This window comes from Phasianus colchicus, chromosome 10, assembly GCF_987193195.1.
Source record: "Phasianus colchicus chromosome 10, bPhaCol1.hap1.1, whole genome shotgun sequence".
In the NCBI taxonomy this organism is placed as follows: domain Eukaryota; kingdom Metazoa; phylum Chordata; class Aves; order Galliformes; family Phasianidae; genus Phasianus; species Phasianus colchicus.
Genome location: NC_143445.1, coordinates 20,981,733 through 21,003,656, shown reverse-complemented (window position 1 = coordinate 21,003,656; position 21,924 = coordinate 20,981,733). Strand labels below are relative to the sequence as shown.

Below are 21,924 nucleotides of genomic sequence, written 5' to 3'. Positions count from 1 at the left end.
CCAACAATACAAAGTGGAAATTTCATTTTTAAACCATGCTGAGCTGGGTGGGATCAGTGCAGGGCACTCACCATCGCAGCCACAGCCATCAGCACTGGGCTGGAAGCCTGCTCTACAGGTGCACTCGTAGCTGCCCACGTAGTTGATGCAGAACTGGGAGCAGCACGACTCGCCGGTCTCGCATTCATCCAGGTCTGCAAGGACGGGGCAGCTCAGTCAGCCCTGGGCTGAACTCTCACCCCAGCATCAGAATGCAATGCACACACACAGCAAGCAGCTATTGCACGGCAGTTTGCTTTTAACAGAGCTCTAATCTAACAGTACAGCTGCTGGGGGGGCAGGCTGCAAGGTGCAAATGTAGCTCTTGAGAGCTGACAGTCCTCTGCTCTACACAGATGTGGTACATATCTCTAACTGGTATCCTGGGCACAGATGCACCCATGGTTAGATCTTAGAATGATAGAGCCACAGCATGGTTGGGTTGGGAGGGACCTTAAAGCCCACTCAGCTCCCCCCCTGCCACGGGCTGGCGGCCTCCACCAGCTCAGGCTGCCCAGGGTCTGTTCCATCGCTTTGCGCACCTCGAAGGATGGGGCACCCACAGCTCTGGGCAGCAGTGCCAGGGCCTCAATGCCCTCTGAATTAAGAATCTCCTCCTAATATCTAACCTAAATCTCCCTCTTTCAGTTTATTCCCCCCTGTCCTGTCACTATCAGACCACTTAAAATGCTGATCTCCTTCCTATTTATTACCTCCCTTTATGTACTGGAAGGCAATTACGAGGTGTCCCTGGAACTTTCCCTTCTCCAGGCTGAACAAGCCCAGCTCCCTCAATCTTCTCTCTGAAGAAAGAAGCTCCAACCCTCTAAGCATCTTTGTGGCCCTTCTGTGGACCTGCTCCAAAACATCTATGTCATTCTCATGCTGGGATCCCCAGGCCTGGATGCACTACTGCTGTTGGCATCTCAGGAGGAGAGAGCCCTCTCCCTGTTGCCAAACCTCTGCTGATGCAGCCCAGGGCTGCAAGTGCACACCGCCGGCTCAAAGATTCAAGAATCGAGCTGCTATCTTCTGACTGCAGACTCCTGGCAGATCTCCCCCTCCCAGCCTGCTGCCCTGCTCAGTGGCCATTGAAGGCCATCTTGTCAATGCTGAGTTTGCAAAACATTTCTGAACGTTACCCAGGTGAAGAGCCGCAGATGGGAAAGGTCGGTGTCTCAATTAACCTTGGAAAGAGCACCAACGTTATTAGGAAACACGGGCAGGAGAAAGAGGAGAAGGAAAATGTAATTAATCAGTCGAGGTGAGGAGGTCAGCACGAAAATTATTAATGTAGGTTATTTGGACATGGAGTGTTTTCCAGAAATGTCACAAGCTGAGTTTCTCTGCACTTTGTCAGACGACACCTCGCTCTGGGGTCTATTAGCAGCCCATTGTCTGTGCAGGAATGCAAAACGTGCATCCAAAATTTTTTGCTGTTAAGAGCAGCTTTGCACTCCCTCAGCCTTGCCAAGCCCTTGACCTCTGCTCTCGCTCCCTGGCTGGTCAGCAGGGCAGTTCTCACACTGACATCTCCATTAGCAAGTCACTGCCTCCTCCTCAGCACAGGAACGGGGCTGAAGGAACCTTCTCAGCCCAACTCATTGGTGCTTCCCTCCTGCCCTGCTCATCCATCCTCCTTGCTCTGAACTTTTCTCCTTTGAGGACCTCTGTCCATGCTGTCCCCAGAGCTCCTGCTCCGTGCCTCTCTTTCCATCTAACCGCTCTTTTCCGCAATGCCTGCTCCTTTTTTTCCTCTCTCTTCTTGTCTATTCCTTAAAATTTTAATGGCATAGTGATAATAGAACGAGATAGCACAGCACAAGCTGTAAAGAAAAACAATCCTGTCATAAAAACATATTAAACATGAAGGAATTTTTAAGCTTTTTGAAGCAAAAATAACTGTAATTCTATGGCTTCCACTTCCTAAGTGACACTTCACAAAGCTCACCACTAAGCGTAGAAACAGAACAACTTCCACAGCACAGAGCACAGTCTGCACATGCAGCACTGCTGAAAAGCAGCTAACCGAATGCAGCTGTAACCTAATGCAGTCGTGATGCTCCCATCCTAAACTGGGAAGGAAAACAAAACAAAGCCTCAGCAATGTGTTGTGTGAGCTGTATGCAGACACGGTCTTGTCAGCATGAATTATACCCTGGGTTACCTGTGCATGCCTTGCCATCTGAGCTGAGCACGTAGCCATCGTGGCAGGAGCAGCGTGGCCCTGTTGCTGTGTGCTCGCAGCCGTGGGAGCACCCACCGTTGTCCTCCTGGCAGCTGTCCACTATCTCCATTTCAATACCTTGCAGAGAAATAAATAAAAGGGATGGTAAAAATGAGCGCAAGTGGAGAGGCACTGGAGAATGAGCGCTGTGTATGAAAGCATCCATGAACAAGCAAGCTGCAGGCAAGGAAGAGAAAGCCAGCTCACACCCACATGCAAGAACAGCACAGCCCTGAGCCACTGAACTATGGGGATAGGCAGCAAGCTCTGCCCTTGTCCCAAAGGAGAAATGGAAGCATCTGAACAGACCAAGTGAGTCAGCTCAACCAAGTGTGCTTGTGCTTTCCAAAAAGCTGCTTTTAGTCGATTTCCAAGCACAAATTCTGTATGTTTTCACTGCAGAGTTCCACTGCTGAGTTCAGTGGTAGCCAACAACCTACAGGCTTTGACCCTTCAATGAGGAGACAAAGTAATGACAACACGATGCTGACACCAGTCCCCTTCACCCTGGCAGATCTCCCCACTCTCCCACACTTGTCTGGGCTCAGACATTTTGGTCGGGTCCAGTGGAAACCTTCATATCGGAAGAGGAACATCTATCCACCTCTTTCCTATCCAGCTACTTCATGAAATGATTTATTTAGGAAGAAAAGAAGCTCGGTTATAAAGCTTCTCTTCAATTAGCCCTTTTGATGCCTCTGAGAGCAATCTAGAGAGGAATTTTCCATGCTCTGCAGGGGAGCTGAGAAACAACACCCCTAAAGGAGCCACTGTACATCCAGAAATGCTGCTCAGAGCAGCATGTGGCAGAGCTGGCACAGATGGATGGCATTCCCCCTCTTCTGCACCTCATAGATACATCTCCACTGGTGGCACTGGTCCTACTCCATTTTTCCTTTCAGCTTACCTGGAAGAGGGCATCAATTTGGGGAAGATATATGGAAGGCTACATCTAATCCAATGTGTGATTGTTTGCATCAGGGAAAAGAAATCTAGGCTGCTGTCCAGTATGCTAAGTTGGGATTTACAAACCCAGACTTTATGTATTATCTTTGCCATTTACTTTGTCTTAGTTGTTCATTAGTAAAACACAGATTTCCCTATGCCACTGGGGAAATGAGAGAATAAACAAAGACTGTGAATTGCTCAAACACTGTGATAATCCTGATCACAAAAATATGCAGAATGTTTGTGTTCATATTGCTTGCTCCATAGCTTTGTGCATAAGGCACAGAGAATCTCCATTCACAGAGACCTGCTGAACATTGAGGTAAAAATACGATACATTATCCATTATTATATTGCTTTCAATGTACACTGATAATTTCAAAGTGATTTTCATCCTTATTAAATATTTCTTACATGCAGATTCTTGAAGTACACATTCACTCTCTGGCAAACTATGTATTTTCCTAAGGAAATCATGCTGAAAGTTCCTGCACTGTAATATTGGACTGAATGATCACTGCCCACCTCTGCTAAAACAGGTCATGCTTTTGTGTGCATTTCAGCAAGCTTATGTTATGTCCATAATAACACCAACTCTTTCACACCATCTCTTTTATTAACCTAATCTTACCCTTAAGGACAGTGCAGGGATCACCTACCAACAAGCCAATCACTCTCAAGGACAGCACTGCAGCTTAGGAAACCCTGCTGTGTGTGTAGGGAAGAAAACAGGGCTCACTTATTTTAGCTTGGGAAATTTTAGCTGTTCCAATATATATTTTTTTTCATTCTAAATCTTGTTTTATTTCCCCTCTTTAAGCATCTACTTAATAGTGTCAGTAATCTCTGCAGAAACACGAGCGAACCTATGCAGATGAAGACAAGAGCAGAATGTCATCTTGGTTTTCTTCCGCATCAGACTTGGCATGTAAGAAAATGGAGAGAGGGAGGGCAGAAATGAATACATTTCACAGAACAGCAATGTTTTGGTGGTGCTGGAATAGAATTCACCGGGCTCTGAAGATAAACCAACAGGGAGATTTGCTCTTTGAAATGCAGTAATTAAGGTCGGTGAACAGAGGCTTAAGAAGGTATCAACCTGCAAAAATGGCAATAGCAGAAGATGAAGAAAATAATATTAAGCTTGAGTTTTTGCATATACTTATTTTGCTGGGAGTGTTAATCCAACTGAATTAAAAATGAAGCATAGCAGTTGGCAGATAAGGCAGCCTGAAAGGCAGAGCTGTAAAGCTGTCACTTACGGTAGCACTGCTTCCCATCAGCCCCCAGCTCGAAGCCAGGATTACAGGCACAGGTGAAGGATCCCAGCGTGTTCACACAGCGATGAGCACACCTGGCTCTCCCTTCTGCACACTCGTCAATGTCTAGGAAGCAGAGAGAAAGGCAAAGACATTAAAAAAAATATCGCCCTATGATCACGTGGCTGCGTTTCCAAATGTCCAGTGGAAAGAGCATCTTGATGTGAGTCTACAAATGACAGCATCTGATGGATCCAGGAACAATGAACTCGCAGCATTATTCTCCAAAACAATATTTTTTTTCTACTACCTTGAGCCCCTCAGCATGAATTCTTACATCAGACGTCATATTTACTATATCAGCCAACGTATGAGGGTTTCTCTGAAAGTAATGCCTCCTATTTTATTATGTTGGCTCATGATGTCAGAAGCAGATGGTGGTGGTATGTTCCATCCAGAGAATATAGCACTCACTGACATTCATTGATGTTTGCTGTACTTTTATGGAGACCAAATGGTGAGTGTGAGTGAAGTGAGGCAGTGTAAGGTGTGTTTCAGCAGTGGCAGCATGATCCAGATGGCCGTGCACAGCTGTCACACCATGCAGTGAGAAACATCTCAATCAGCTCATCATGGTGATGACTATGTCAAAAAACAGTGTTTTGTAGCTGAGAATTTGCTCTATTAAACAGTGTAATTGTGCTCTTTGTATCTGCTGTAGTTTCCATGGTAACAAGTAGAGGGCATTACTTTTGGAGCAACCAACATAACTATTCTATATTTCCTCTAACACGAGCAATGGTTACAGAAGCCACGTGAAGAATTCAGACAAAGTCCAACTCCTTCTACCCTAAAATTAGCACTAGGTCCTCACAGCCATTACATTCAAATTAATGGAACAGGAAATATCTGATTATTTCCTGAGTCTTAAATGATTTGGATTAAATGGCAGCAAGTACAATGGAGACAGATCCTCTCTGTCACATCCACCAATCCTGAAGTTCCTTCTGCAGAGAGGAGTCCCCTCTCATCAGAGGAGAAAATAGAAAAGGCAAGGAGCTCTATGTGGGGAGTTACATGCCACTAAAGGCATCTATCTTCCTAAAGTCTCAGTGGGAAGGGAAGGGAAGGGAAGGGAAGGGAAGGGAAGGGAAGGGAAGGGAAGGGAAGGGAAGGGAAGGGAAGGGAAGGGAAGGGAAGGGAAGGGAAGGGAAGGGAAGGGAAGGGAAGGGAAGGGAAGGGAAGGGAAGGGAAGGGAAGGGAAGGGAAGGGAAGGGAAGGGAAGGGAAGGGAAGGGAAGGGAAGGGAAGGGAAGGGAAGGGAAGGGAAGGGAAGGGAAGGGAAGGGAAGGGAAGGGAAGGGAGCTTTATTTGTACTAGATCCTGCTGCCATGTAGCACAGCTATACCTCCAGCCTGCATGCAGACACAGCACACGCCTACCCACCTCCTGCTCCTGCTTTGGTTCTGACATTGCACTTGCAAAGTGCAGATTATACCCTGCAATGATCCTGGGACAGAGCACCTCATGTCCAGGAGAGGCTGCCAGGCATGCAGCTCCTTGCTCTTTACTCCAGAAAACAGCTTTCTAACAGCTCCACTCCATATGTGCTGTAATCAGACCAGTGCTCACAGACTCCTGCACTTGAACACAAGTAGCTTTACGAATGCAATCAGCCTACTTGCAGAAAGAGACCCCAGGCAATGCAAACACCACACACTGACCCATGAAGATTGCAGGATGAATGACGGCTGCTCTGAAGTGGCCATGTGTGCAGCTGCTGTTTAGAATAAAATGGATTATTTCTCCTTATTCTGTAATAAAATGTCAATTTGCAAGTAGAAAAATGTCTGCACATGCTGGAAAAGTTCTTTTCTCTTATTATGCTTTTCAAATAGAAAAAAAAAATATTAGAGAGCCATCCCACAGCCACCATGCTGTACTCATTTCTTCATATCTGGTAAACACAGCTAATAGCTAAAGCATGACACCTCCCTGCCCTGATTTCCTTCTAGCTCATTTTACAAAAAATCAAATACCAGCTTGAGTTTGGCAAAAAACATGGAATAGTTTCTAAGAGAAACATGTATATATGTATATTCATGTTAGGAAATGATGCCTAATAACTTATGACTGTTGCCATGAGGTCAGAAAGAAAATTTGTTCCAGTATATAACATTGCTAGTTATCTAGTTCTTTATTTTATACATAAATTAACAGAACTGTCAACGTTTATTCGAGATAAAATGAGGAATATGCTGACCCCAGTATCAAACTCACTGCTGTTTCCACTGATTAATCATCACCACAGAGTCTGCACTACTTGAAACTACTTTTTGGTGTTGAAAATGCTTTTTCAGTAACCTTACACATATGAGTCATCCCAATAGAACTGGCATCATCAAGGTGCACTGTGCTCCCCAAGGAAGGGTTTACAGGCAGCTGAGTAAAATAATCTGTATGCAACCAGCATCCTGTACAGAGACCCATAGAGATAACACAACGAGTCCAGTATCAGTACAATCTTGGCCACGTGTTCAAAAAGAGGAGTTTAAAATTAATGTCTGAATGCATGCCCTGATCCTGACAAGGCTGTTAGAAACCTGCACATCATGAAGTCCACGGGTGCTCCATGCTTCATTAAACTGAAAATTCTTGCTTCCAAGCACCATATTGAGGAGAAAAGCAGCAATTCTGGTTACTAATTCCCACACATTTCAGGTCATAAATGCTTCAGATCCCTTTGAAAATCCCAGCCTAAATGCAGGACTTTGGAATTCAACTTTTTAAGCTCCTCTCTTTGGAAAAAGTAGACTTCGTGATTTCTTTCTTCACAGTACTTTCTTTATGAATATGGAAACAGTTCTCCAGCTAAAAAGCCCTTTGAATTCTAAATAGGTTTTCGGTGACCTGGTTCAAAGTGTTACCTGAACCAATTTCTCAGGAGCTGTATCTGGGGCATTATTTTAAAGGGACACTACAGGAATAACACTACAGCACTGAGAAATCCCACTGCTAGAAACAATGATTGACGAGATCATGGAATAATTGCCATCACGAAGGTGCCCCTCCATGACTACTGGCTGATGTAAATATCACAAAGAGAAATGCTGTTTCAAAAGAACGTGTACGCGTTTTTCCAATGTATTTCTTTTACACAGAATCACAGAATGGCCAGGGTTGGAAGGGACCCCAAAGATCATGAAGCTCCAACCCCCTGCCACATGCAGGGCAACAACCTCCTCATTTAATACCAGACCAGGCTGCCCAGGGCCCCATCCAATCTGGCCTTGAACACCTCCAGGGACGGGGCATCCACAACCTCTCTAGGCAGCTGTTCCAGCACCTCACCAATTTCACTGTAAAGAACTTAACTAATTAGAACTTTTTAATTCAAAGCCCAATAAGCCGGAGCAACAAACAATATTTTCCTTCTAATAGAGTCCACAGTTTCTTACCTAAGCAGGACTTCTTGTCTGTAGAAAGATAATGCCCTGGGTGACACTCGCATTTGGCAGTTCCTCTCTCATTTTGACAGATTTGTGAGCATCCTCCATTCCCACTTGTGCAGGGGTCTATCACTGAAACCAATTAGAGCACACTGTCAGCTTAAAGGTCACGCTTGTGCCTGCAAACGGTCTTACCTGCCATCGCTGCAACCAACAGCTGAGATTACAGTACTGTGAAAGATTAGACTGAAAAAATATCTGATGCAAGTCGGTGTATGGTTAAATCCGTTGTTTTTCTGCCTGCTATTTTCTCTGATCCTGGACAGCATTTTCCATAGATCAGCAGCACGATAAACTGAGGGATATTGTGGTTGTATTACTTTCTGGAAGCAGGATGGGAGAGTACATTTTATCCTTATTTTACCATAACTGAGTAGATTTCAAGAGTTGCTCTAAACAATAGCAATTAGTACACCAATGTTTGAACACATAAGCACACTCAACAGTGAAGTTTGCCAAAGAATAATGTGTATGCGGAAGTCTCCAAAGAAAATACTTGCTGAAGAGCACCAGAAGACCTCCTTCAATCTAACAATGTTATACACCAAGGTTTTTCACTCTTATTCAGCAATAACATGCAGTTTCAAGGATAAGCAGTTCTAAGTGATGAGTACTTAAAAATACATTTATAAAGTGCCTGCAGAAGTCTCCACCTCAAAAACTTCACTGTGGTTAATGTGTTTATTTTTGGAGTGCATGGCTGCTGGAAGCAAACTGATGTGTTTGCACAAAGACTTTGTCCATACACAAACTGGCCTACTAGGACTGCTTGGATAAGATGATTTGGGTTAAGAGCCAGAGTCTTCATACAAAAATCTGATATTTTGCACAAAGCTGGTGTTCCAGTGTGGAGTTCAGTTACATCAACACGCTGGTAAATAACAGCATGCATTTGTAGGATGCCTTTGAAAAATGTGTCCTTTAGCATTCTAAACCATTTAAAAATCAAGGCTATTTCCTTACGATTCAAGCTATAACGTAGTTTTAGCTTCTTACTAATTACTGACTGATTTGAAACATTGGACCAATACTCCACCCTTGCCTCCAGCCTGACTTCTCCTTCACTCCTCCTTCATCTCAAGTTCTATTCAGGGTAACTTCTAGAGGGGAACTGGGAAGGAAAGCCAACATCAGTTGAAGGTGTTTTCCTCCAGACTTTGCTCCGTTGGCTACCCACATACATACATGTATAGCTATGAAGAAGAAGGAGCTGGGAGAACAAGCTTTATTTTATAGAGATACATTTAAATATGGTGGTGCATTTTTTTCCCCACGTCCTCCAAGTTTTGCTTTTTTAACCTATGTAGCCAGTGGCATTTTATGTCATGCTGGCAACAGAGCACACTGCCCCAGAACACCTTCAAATTTCCTTATTTCACCTCCTGACATCCCAAGAACACAGCCACTCGAGTGTGCAGGCTGAGAGTTTGACAAGATAGCATAAAATAATATCACAGTTAAGGATTTAGAACTGGATTTTTCTGTTGGACTTTCAGCACGATAGGTTGCAAATAGGTTTTCAAGGGACAGCAGCACTTCATCTTATGTGACACTTTCAAGGCTGACAGCTTGGCTCTGCAGTTAAACAGTTGCCTGTCTACAAAGGATTTAGCTTCAAGCAAGAAGTCATTCCCTGACTGATACGGAATATTATTTGTTGATTCTTTTTTATTATTATTATTTGGATAAATTAAGTGAAATCACTATCAAACAGCATCTGTTAAACCTACATATTACAAAGGTTTTCAGAGCATCTAAAGCTTTAATTTGGGAATGATTACAGCATAGAGTAAGACTTGTAATAATCTGTGACATGACTACAAGCAAACAACAAATTATAGGGTACATGGTAGTAAAATGTAGTAATTTGAATAAAAAATAGCAGCCTTGGAAGTCCCTAGACAAGATAAAAATTTGTAAAGGAAAGAGATTTTCAGAAGATAAAGCAACCACAGATTGACTTGTTTTACTTGCTTTTGTTTCATTCTGACATATCTGTTCCTTGCTGTCATGGGCAGGTTTCAGGAAAAGCTAGAAACATCTCATTAGTGTTCTTTCTTCTATGCATTTGTCTCATATTGTCTGACTTGTTAACATTATTGGGTAACAGACTACATCCTATGAAACTCTCTTCCAAGCTGTTAAATGCCGTGTTCAAAAAACAAAGACCAAGAAAATCCCAAACAATCCCAGAACTGATCTGTTTCCAGGCTTCTTGGGACACAGAATCATATCATAGAATCATAGAATGGCCGGGGTTGAAAAGGACCACAATGATCATTCAGTTCCAACCCCCTGCTATGTGCAGGGTCACCAACCAGCAGAACAGGCTGCCCAGAGCCACATCCAGCCTGGCCTTGAATGCCTGCAGGTATGGGGCATCCACAGCCTCCTTGGGCAGCCTGAAAAAGGCACAAACGAAGGTACTGATTTGAGGCAGCAACATTACTCTTAAGAAAGCATGTGCTATATGTGCTGGGAACCCTTCCAGACCTTCACTGCAGGTTGCAAAGGACAGGGTCTAGTTCTCCAATCCTATTAGTTGTGTACTCTAGAACAGCAAAAGAAAGAGAATTGGGTCTTGTCATAGTCTGCTTGCTCGTGGCAACTGTGACTTTACACAGGAGAAAATCCTTATCACTCCTGGATAGCCCAATGTAGAACTCCCTCTAGCACAGATCTCATACAGCCTGTGCCTTTACAGAAGTACCAGTGTCACCGCAGATCCCATCCATACACACCTGGTGCTTCAACCTCATCAATGATTCTTCACAACTCCATCCCATTGCTGTGCCTCTGTGGGGAAGGCTTCACCCTGCTGCCTCTCAGGATCCTGACTGCAGTGTCAGCCCTGGGATGACAGCTCTAAATGCCAACCCAATGCACTCATGGCCACTTTATTCTCATTTGTTCCGTAAAAATCTTGTCCATCAGCTTAACTAGCACTTTTCTCCCTTGGGTTTTTACTCTTTAAGGTGTTTATGGGAGAAAAGCATCCCACTCGGCTTTCATTTTGCCAGCTAAGCTCCTCTTGCAAGACAAATCCTCCTTCCTCTGCCCACAGCTGCTCTTCTGGAAAGGCTGTGCTTCTCCATTTCAAATTCCATTAACTTGCATGCAGTTTACCAGCAGTCTCCAGCTCAGGTCTGACCCACAGACACAGCCATTGTTCAGGAATTCCGGTTGTGAAGCTCACGCAGGCCAGAGTCTAAGGCCAAGAGCTCTGCATGCCACGGGAGCTGATGGCAGGATTTACTCACACTTTGTACACAGCGTAGAAAAGCCCTGAGGAGAAGCAGAGCCATATGGAAACAGTTTTGTGATGGGAGTTTTAGTGCAATAAATCCACGAGTTTGGACCCATCTTTCTCTGGCACATCCAAGGGTGCCATGTGTGTGAGATTGTCGTGATGTGGGGGGAGGTTTGATTTAAAAAATGATTTGCTAAAAAAAAGGCAACAATCAAACTCAAAGGTAGCATTGCTATTCTGCTTGCAATGCTCTGCAGCCTGAAGGGGAGGAATGAATCAGGCTGTGATTAGGAGCAAGATAAGCCAAAATCAGATAAAGAAAAGACATCATGTAGCAGAAAATTGAGAGGCCAACTCTATATACAACTTGATGAGTAATGAATGTTAGGATTAAAACGTGACCGTGTTCCTCACTTATGCCATTGCTGCCAGAGTGAGTGCAGTGACTGGCCAGGAGTCCACGAGGGCAGAAGCTCTGTGACTGTGAAAGAAGGCAAACTTCACACCTCAGCTACATGTCATCTTTTTACCATCGGTTATACGAAAGGGGATGAATGCACACAGTCCTGTGCTTCCTACATCCTCACCAAGCTTTCTCTGCAGCACCTATCCCAAACCCATCCATTGGCATGCATAGGGCTGCCTGGCACCATTGTGTTGGCCAAAGGCAGTGAGTGGAGGAAGACGTGATTGAAGTGCAGCCACCCTTTGATCTGATGGCAGCAAAGGGCCCAAGGGTCTGTCAGTGGAAGGAGGGGGAAACAGAACAGCCCAACTGGCATCACCCATTTCAGGCTCTGAAGGACCGTAGCACAGACACATGGAATAAACAACAAGGACTGAGGTGGACTTGAGCATCTCTGAAGATACCTCTCCTTTCACCCAGGCAAATTAATATTCTTTCTGTTCAGCATAGACCCCCAGCCTCTGGAGAAACGTTTCTCTTCCTGCCAAAACATGTTAGCACACACCCACACCTATTGCACACTGCATATAAAAATAAGATCGGTCCTCTGAACCTGTTGTTGTGCTGCACACACGTACGTGTGAGCGTGTGCAGGGCTGCATCTATCCTTACTAATAGCAGGGATGAATTATGCTCTCCGTCAGTGGTTGAAAAGGCTATTTTGTCCTCCATGGAAGGCATCAAACTCTGGACCCACTGATGCCAGCAAAGAGCTTTGACATTTCTATTACTAATATTAGTATAAATTCAGTTATCTGTCATAGATATTCAGAACATGTTAGCCACAAAAGCTGCTGTAGGAGACATTTCACCCTATGCTATCCATTAGGAGACAGTTTCTGCATGGCAGAAAAGCCAAGCTTTGACCTGTAATATACATTTCTCAACGTGTTATTGCCCAAAATAATGCTAAAAAATGTAAAAAACTGGAACTCTTGTTAGAAGATAAACAGTAACGATGGAGTCAGAGCATGCAGCCTCCTGCCTGTGTTTTTCACCAACTCAAATTATGACAAGAACGTAACCAGACATACTGTACTTCTACTTGTGTGGTAAAGCAAAGGTTATAGATTTGTAGAGATATCGTCTTTGTTACTTCCCCTATTAAGAGTCACAGTGTGTGAAAGCCTCCGCAAAACCTGCATCCCAACAGCTTTCCTACACAAGGCAGACATCAAAGATAACAGCTGGCACCAGAGATGAATTGGGCTCCAAAGCCTGTGTTCTGCTTTCTCTTCTTGGAGTTCAAACAAGAATAAATTCCAGTGAAAACAATGAATTTACATCAGTCCAAAAGCACAGCCCGGTGCTGCAATAAATATGCTTTCTGTCTGAGTTTCTGCTTCCCAGACACCAGCTGGTTAAACTTTAATGAAGTTAAATTCGTGACATTAGCATAGTCAAGGCACTGACAATCAAACAGAAGAAATGGACTCTGTTACCTTTGGTTATTTTAATTGCCTAATTGGTAGTGAATGCTCAGCCTGGCACATATAAATAAAAATGAATTCAGTATTGAGCAAAATTTTGGGGGACAAAATGCTAAAGGAGGAAAAGAACATTGTAAAAGATGTACTGTGGCACAACACAAAGTATCAGAGATCATCAAAATATTCAACAAGAAAGAATTTTGCTCTTGGATGCTGTTTACTTCTGAAGATAGTAACCCACTTTAGAAGTTATCTGCCTTGGAGAATAAACATAAGTTTCTCATGAGAAAAGGAGAAATGACAAACAGATTTCTTCAGATCTCTTTGAGGATCATGCTGGTGGTGTTCCAGGGACAGATGGGTCCCAAACACACCATGATGATGCAATAGGAGGACTGGACATGTTGCAAAGAACTTCAATAGTTTCCCATGCAACCTCATGCTAAAGTAGCCTGCCAGGTTTCCAAGTCTTCAAATGTGGGCTGAATATCTTAGAAGAAGAGAAATCCCCTTTCCTATGTATGGGAGAATTCCAAGCCATTGAGGAATCAAAATCTGCTTCCCTCAAGTCATTTTGGCACACTGCTCCCTGAAACGTAGGATTTCCACAAATGGAAAGAATGAGCAAAACAGAAATCTGAGCTGGGTGCATCTGAAATCCTGTCTAAAGGGATCCTTGTTTCTAATTTCTGTAGCGGAGATAATAACCTCCAATAAACAGCTCGTTTCCAGAATGCAGACCCTTTTTATTCTTTGTATGTTTGAGAGGCCGTTACATCCTCCAGTGTATTCTTCGAACAGATACTCTTGCTATTATGAGCCCTGTTGGAAATGTTAGATGCTCTGCTCAGCTGCACTAGGTTGAAGGAGACATGCGCTGCTCCATTTACCTCTTCATCAGATGTGTGCTCAAAATGTAGAAACGAGCAGCAGGCCACGCCAGCCCCATCCCCACCTGCACCTGGGCAGCATGAGCTGTTCATGCCCAAATCCCTGGGCTGTAAAATGGTTTTATATGAAATGCTTCTCCCTGTCCTCGTCAGCTAGCATCTGTCTTGTGCTCTAGCACATGAGAGTTTATTATATCCGTTTATTTTCGTTTCCTGTCTAAATAGCTGAAGTGGAACTCAATATTCCCTGCTCGGTATTGTGTACATCCATTACCATGATAGCAACTCTCTGTAACTTCCTTCTGTCTCTCCTCTCAGGATTTATTTCTGTTTCTCCTTGATAATTTCTGAGATATTGAGTTGAACATTGTGTTAAGTATTTTTAATAACTGCTTTTCAATGCTTACATTCCCAAAATGAAAACTCACTTTCTGTTAATGTTCATGGCTAGGAAAACATAAAACTAGGCTTTATGATTGGTGCCAAGAGCAAACAGCTATAGACTGCTCACAGAAGGCTATGGGTGTTATAAAGGTAAACTCATTTAATGCCCTCAATCTCTACTTTTTGTATTTATCGTTCACTTCTCTATCACTTCTTCCCCTAAGCCACATTAGTCATTTTTAGTATGAAATTCCCTCTCCACCACTGCTGAAAATTAGACTATTCTGAGAGAGCAAAGCAATTCAAACATCCCATCTTTTACTTTTGTGTCATACCTGGTCATATCTGATCAGAGAGAGATGGATTTCTCTCTTTTCTTGTAATTCATAGGAAAACACTTCTGCTTCTATGTAAATATGAGACATTTTGCTTTTGCCTTAAATTAATTTATTTCTCACACCCTTGTTCTTCCTACACATTATCTATCCAACTGAGAGAGCGAAGAAAAGATTCAGACTTGGCCATATTTTTAATTGCAGTTCATTACCAAAATGCTGAAAGTCTTTGTATGCAGTAAACCCAACAAACCTGAAATGCTAAGTTCCTTAAATTAAGGAAAAAAATGCTATTACTGCAGCCTGAACACGAGTTCATTTTATGTTCTGGGTGCATCAGTAAATTTATTGCTGTGATAATACAAGAAATAATGAATGACATATTTGGCTGAATTTAAGCACCAGCAAGGGAATTCACTCCAGTACAGAAACAATGACAAAACTGTGAGTGAATTGATTCTGCAGATGTGGTCTGACTACACTTGACTGTTCTTCTCAAATTACCTGAAATCAGGCTTCAAAATTCAAACAAATTACGTTCAGTTCTTCTGCTGAAATGACAGAATATTTTTATACAGAACTTGACAACTTGACTTTTACACTGTTTTAAATGCAATACAATGAGAGTATGTATACACATATGAGGATTTTCTAAGCAAGATGCAGAATTAACTTGGCCTCTGTCATTTCAGGGCTCAGAGTCCAATGTAAGATGCAAAACATTTATTGCTAATGGCAGAACTGCTTGTCTTTTCAACAAACACAAAAATGACCACTGTTCTACATCACTAGAACCATATAATCCCTCTTCCTACTGTTTTCTACTCCTTGATGCTTGGAATGGGATTCTTCTGAGCAAGAGGAGAGATCTTCAGTATGACATAAAGTGAACAAATTGGTTTGTTTTGCAACTTCTTCTGTTGTTGACTTTCATTTTTTGTCTTTTGTGCCATAAAGAAATACAGCATGGGTTTTGCTCACTGAGCAAAGGAAGAGGAATTCAGTATGACTTGTAACGCAGCTACTACAAACATGACTGCAGCAGATTAAGACACATTTCTGACAAACAGGAGTGATGTAAACCTTTAAGACAGATATAAATGCAGGAATGGATGAAAGGAGACAGAACTACTGTTGGAACCAGGAGCTATCACAAATCTATAGCACCCAAATTATCAACCTGCAGCAAGAGCGCAACAAATGTGCTCCAAACTCTCATCTTCATTCATATGCATGAGAACCTCCTGTGTGAGCTAAAAAGATTAGCACAAGCAAAACATTCCTGTGATATGCCTTGGAGGAGAGTTTCCAGCCCACCCCATGCATACTTCTCATTTTGCCTAATAACTAAAATGAAAAGCAGACAAATTTGCGTTACTGCTTTGCCTAAAAAATATTAAAAATTTAAATGTACAGCAAAGACTGAAGAGAAGTGGTGATGGGAAAGGTTTCTTTTTAAGCAGTACCTGAAAACAAAGAAGACCTCTGTGTGCAAACTTGACACTACTTCAGTATTTTGTTAGCCTTTCATAACTCCCTTTCCAGCTACTAGTCCATAGCACCATATTCCTAAAAGTATCTTTATAATTCACAAGTTCAGCCTCTGCTCTGGGTCCTCCACTCACTGGAAAACATTGCCAGAGATTTTCCTTCATTGTCATAGTTGTCAGCAGAGCTGATGGTTTCCTTCTGCTCATGGAACCACCTGGGAAACCCACAGGATCCACAACCATTCAGTCTAATGGAGATCTCATCTACTGTGGACTGAGTTAAAGCCAACTTTAGGGTGGCAACCCCAACCTTTTATTTTGCCTTTGTCACCAAACACACAAGATCTGTTCTGGGACTGATTGGTCAGAAGAACAGCAAGAGAGCTCGTGTCTCTTAAGGAAAAATAGGACAAAAAGACTAAGAGTAGAAGAATTTGCAGCAGAAAAGCCCAAGTCTACAAACCCTTGAACTTATACAAGAACATAGGAGAAAAACATATATCCATGTCTTGCAGCATGTACTCACTCAAGCATGTGCGCCCATCGGAGTGCAGCCTGTATCCTGTCTGACAGTGGCAGTGGAAGGAGCCATGGGTGTTGATGCAGCTGTGCTGGCAGCCTCCATTCACCTCTGCACACTCATCCACATCTGTAGGAGGAAGAGAGATGGCTGAAATTACCAAACAGCAGAGACAGTTCAGTTCTCCTGGAGAAGCATGTAGCTCGGACATAATGCAACCATGATGCTTCAACTGTGATGTTGTTGTTGTTGCTTTTTTTTTGTTTATTTTGCAGCCACACTGTAAACAGAGCAAAGAAAATTGAAATTTTGATGGTGTTTTTCAAAGTGCCCACAGGCACCGTCTCTGTAGTCTCTTCTTCTGAAGCTCTGGCTAATTAGAATGATCTGTGACACCAGTGTTTCCTCGGGGGAAGAGAAAAGTCCAGGCATAGAAGACAGAATTCAAACACGTCTGGGTATGAAGGTACCGCTGGTCAAACATTTTGCTTTTGCAAAATTTTGCTGAAAATAGATTTCTTTATGCATCAGGTCTTTAATCCTACAAAAGGTCTTCTTGAGGATACAAGCACATAGAACTGACATGGCAAAGGATCAGAGCTCATGTTCCCAATCAATGAGAGCGTAGGCATTACACAGAAATGCTTTTTGTGCCACATTTTCTGTGACTCCTGTCCCTTGGGCTTTGGCCAAGGAGGTCAGCTGTACTGGCTGTGCCATTTTCCATCTCCTTGTGATCCCCAGCCCCTCACTGTCAGGGCAGCACAAGAAGCTGAAATGCCCTTGGATCTGTGCTCAGCAACAATTATAATATTGCTGTGTTCCCAACATTACTGTCTTCCTAAATCCAGAGCACAGCACTGCATCAGCTACTAGAAAGATAATTAACCCAATTGAAACCAGGACAATCAACTTGAGAAAGCTGCTGTAAAACTTCATCTGAGAATGAAGACAACGGTGGACAAAAAAGACCAAGAAAAGTTGAAGTAAATGCTTGAATGTTCAGCAATAATTCACAGGTCTGAATTTTATAATGTATCACATAAGCAGTTTCTGTATATTTTCTGCAACACCGTACTACAGTAAATAGCATTTGATTGGCATGTTGATGCCATTACCTTAAAAACTGACACAGAAATCACTGGAAATAAGGGCCAGTTGCCCATTCCCTGACCTGGCAGATCCTTATCTTGGGTCTGTCTGTCCTTCCCTCCATCTCACCCAGGGGAAATGCTGGAGCCAGCTCATGCTGACCGCTGAAGATTCCCTCTTGTTGCTAAACCCAAACCTCCCTAAACTCCCTTCTGCACTCTGTGTCTGTATCCCCTATTGTGACATTTTTTACTTAAAGACTCACAGTGACTTAATATCTCTTTAGATCAATGTTCTGAAACCACCTGAAAGGATTCACTCATCCAAACAGCCGTGGATGAGGAGAGTGGAATGGAAAGAAAGACAAGAGTGGCTACAAGGAGAGGCCATCTCCTAATTGCTGCTGCAGGGAAGGGGATGGTAGCAGAGCCAGGAATGTGGAATAGAGTGGAGCATGGAAAGGAGAACACAAGGAGGGGATCTTCCCCCTGCTATTGCACTCAAGGAGCATAGAGGTCTGGCTTTCATATTTTTGCTGTTAATGTATCTGCTTTACATTTGGCTTTGATGGTTTACATTTGTTATGCTTTTATGTTTATTCCATTCTAGAAAATCTAATCAAAATTAAATGAAAAAGGAAGTTTTAAAGATGACTTGGAAATGCACGACATCCTGGTCCTAAGGAAACGTATTTATCAAGTTAAATTTTAATATTTCACATGTGAATTTCACTCACCTAAAATGAAGTCCTGGTGCTGAGTAGCATTTAAATTCAGACCATTTGCTAATGTGTGCCACTTTTTAATCCTCCTGCTATATTTGTTCTTTTATTGGACTGTATACTATGTACATTTCCTACAGCCTGAAGACATCTGGAATACTTAAAAAAAACCCAACAAACCAAAGCAGAAGTTTCATTTTTTTTAATGTAAACTGTAAACAGAAAATGTTATTCATCTTGTTGAACGTTACGCAGTCAAGAAACGCTCTGCTGAAAAATCCCAGGATGAAATCAAAACCAAGAAACTATTTGTCTTGAGTATCAAAGAAATAAAATACACAAAAAAGGCTCTGAGAAATACAAGAAGGAAGAGGATGAACTATATAGTTCTTTGCATCCCAGTATTTATACCTCCATTAACTCAGTTACTACAAGCTTCAATATATTACCTTTATAGGCTATATATACAGTCAGCTGCGGAGTTTCTCCGTGTACCAAACACAGCTTTACATTTGGACATCAGTGCTTATAAAGGAGAAAAAATAGCCAAGATAATAAAAACTAGCAATTACACTTAGTTAGTCTCTCTTGGAGCATTTTGGTGCCTGGATTTCCAGCAGAACACCAGGACCTCTCCACTGGCCACAGCCCTTCTGCAAACCTCACCCCAAATATCCCAAAACGTCAGCATCCCCCCTGCATGGCCAGACCCCTCTGGTCACCTCCTTCTTTTCCAACCAGTCAAAAAGCCCCTCTGGGGCTTTCTGTGGGAGATCAGCATGGTGAGGATTAAACACTGAAAGATCTTTCCGTGTGCTGAGGATATAATGAGGAAATATGCAACAAGCAGCAGCCTTTGGTGCCTCCTACATCTCTAGGACAGGAAACAACTCTGCCCCCCAGTTACAGAAGAAAAACATCTTCATTATGTTTTCTAGGGAAGCAGGCTGAAAAGCAGAACTAATCTAAATGCTAGAGCTGAATTAAGAGTTTTACAGGTGTAAGCTATTGGCAATTTTATATTAAAATAGCAACACGTGTAAGGACATACACACCAGGGAAGCAACAGCTTACATTGCCAGAAGCATATGAGTGGCGTATGACAAGCAGCCATTTCTTTTTCTGCACAGAAATAACTGTAGAAATCTAAAATTATGAAGTCAGTCCACACAGGATTACAGAGATTGCATCTGTTCAACTCTATTATATAATTAAATTTGGATTCATTTCTACCACAGATCAAACTAAAATACCTATGTGCTGCTCTGCCTACAGTTACAATTGAAGATGCTTCTCCAAATAACCTGAATTTCAAGCCACTTTTGATTTCTTATTTCCAGTTGCCCTGTGGTGAAAGCAGCTACGTTTTCCTGTTTACAAGTGTGGATAGTGATAGGACAAGGGGGAATGGTTTTAAACTGAGACAGGGGAGGTTTAGGTTGGATATTAGGAAGAAATTTTTCTCTCAGAGGGTGGTGATGCACTGGAACAGGTTGCCCAAGGAGGCTGTGGATGCCCCATACCTGCAGGCATTCAAGGCCAGGCTGGATGTGGCTCTGGGCAGCCTGGTCTGCTGGTTGGCGACCCTGGACATAGCAGGGGGTTGGAACTGGATGAGCATTGTGGTCCTTTTCAACCCAGGCCATTCTATGAAGACAGAGGCAGAGCCATCCATTGAGATGAGTGGGGCAATAGATTGAGACTGAGAAGCAAAATGAGAAATATGTGCCATCCCAGCACTATCTTGAGCAGGGAATTATACTGATTGGTGAAAAAAGCAGAGTCAATGTGTGAATACCCTACAGAGTTTTGGCAGAGATGCACTTTAGTGAGATTTCCCACCGAAAGTCACTGCTGGCAGCCCACAGCCTACCTGGGGATATACAGAGATGATGCCCGGACTTACCCACTTATCAATGGGAATGGTCTTATGGTCAGACCAAAAGTCGATGCTACCTGGTGCCAGGATGCAAACTGTTTCAGCCACTGTGGCATACAGCTTTTACTTCTGCAGATCTCTGAGGTCTGCACAGCATGGCTGCATGCTGCCCATTCCCACATCCCCAGAGGGTGGGGATGCACAATACCAGTTCCAAATGTGGGACAAGACGCTGGGCACACAAATCCATAAGCTGAGACATCACCTTGCCCTTTCTAAGGCAGGTTTTACTGAGTACATTAAAGATTTTAAGCCTCTATACTTCTAAATGGGGGCTTTGCTAATTTTCAGGGAAGTCTGCCCCCAGCTGCTTTGGCAACAGACTGATTTCCCTGCCAAATACCCATTTAAACACACTTTTAAATTGCATTACAAACAATTTAAAGCCGTGTGATTGCCTGTTTGGAATTCAAGGTCATCACATCAGCGGCTTTTGTACACAGCCTGCAGGATTGTTTTTGTATTGCTACTTAAAATCTTTAGGAACAGCTATGATCAATCAGTTCCTTAAAAATAAACAGAGAGCAGTGCCAGACACAGATAATTAGTGGACCTCCAATTTTGTTTTTATAAAGAAGAAAAAAAACAACAACAAGGTGTTTCCAGATCAATTTCCTGCTAACAAACAGCTTCGCTTTTTACACTAAGGAACATAATATGCACAACTAAAAAGAGCCCAAAGAAAGAAGAAGAAAATGAGTTCTGACAGCAGAAGGACCAAGCACTGCAGCATCCTCTCCATTCTCCTGACCCTCCTGCTCCTATCAGCTGCACAGGACATTGGGTTTCCATTTGGCTGCACATGGGTTGGGGTCAGGCAGCACCTTCTGCCATCCCAAGTCCTCTTTGCTTTTAAATTGCTTTTTTTTTTTTTTTTCCCAAGGGAGCTGTTTGGAAATCTCTGCAGCCAGTACTCCCAGAATCAGTGCATCTCCACTCTCACAATGGTACATTCACCATTGGTACATCCCTCTTTCTCTGCTATAGTTACACACATAGAGTTGAGCTGCGGTGCAGGATGGCCACTATGTCAGATCTCAAATACTGAAAATTCCTCCTACTGAGGAAAACCACCATCCCCAAAGGCTTCCACAGAAGCACAACTGCACCCTCGTTCCCACATGCCCAAGAGACACTGCATACAGTTGGAATGAATGACACGTGCACATCACCATTTTCCATTCACCACAACCCACCAGAAGGGATGTAGCCAAGGGAAACACAAAATCCTGCTTCCATCTATGTGGAGAATTGCTTATGTCAGTAGTTTTAAATGTATAAAGTTAGACTCTAATTAGAAACAATTATAGTAATTGTTTATAAAATTTGTGTCCAGAGAGAGGTGGAAAGATTTGATCTTTGCAGCATCATCTTAGAGTTTCGTAAAGTGGGAGCTCAGTGGGTGCAGATATGATACAGAGAAGAT

At 42.9% G+C, this 21,924-nt stretch overlaps 1 protein-coding gene across 8 annotated transcripts in view; it reads right to left on the bottom strand.

The window, feature by feature from the left end:
- LOC116243393 (uncharacterized) overlaps positions 1–21,924 on the bottom strand; it is a 162,263-nt gene that overhangs the window by 38,997 nt on the left and 101,342 nt on the right. For 7 of the 8 annotated variants that reach the window (XR_016469759.1, XM_090147660.1, XM_090147658.1 and 4 more), the window contains 5 exons: positions 16,753–16,875; positions 7,931–8,053; positions 4,477–4,599; positions 2,207–2,344; positions 72–194 (listed from right to left, as the gene is read on the bottom strand). Coding sequence is in view for 7 of the 8 variants with exons in the window: in XM_090147660.1 (XP_090003786.1) it covers positions 72–194; positions 2,207–2,344; positions 4,477–4,599; positions 7,931–8,053; positions 16,753–16,875 (630 nt within the window). In the remaining variant the exon portion in view is untranslated. The remainder of the gene's footprint in view (positions 1–71; positions 195–2,206; positions 2,345–4,476; positions 4,600–7,930; positions 8,054–16,752; positions 16,876–21,924) is intronic. The other variant, XM_090147656.1, reaches the window with a different exon arrangement.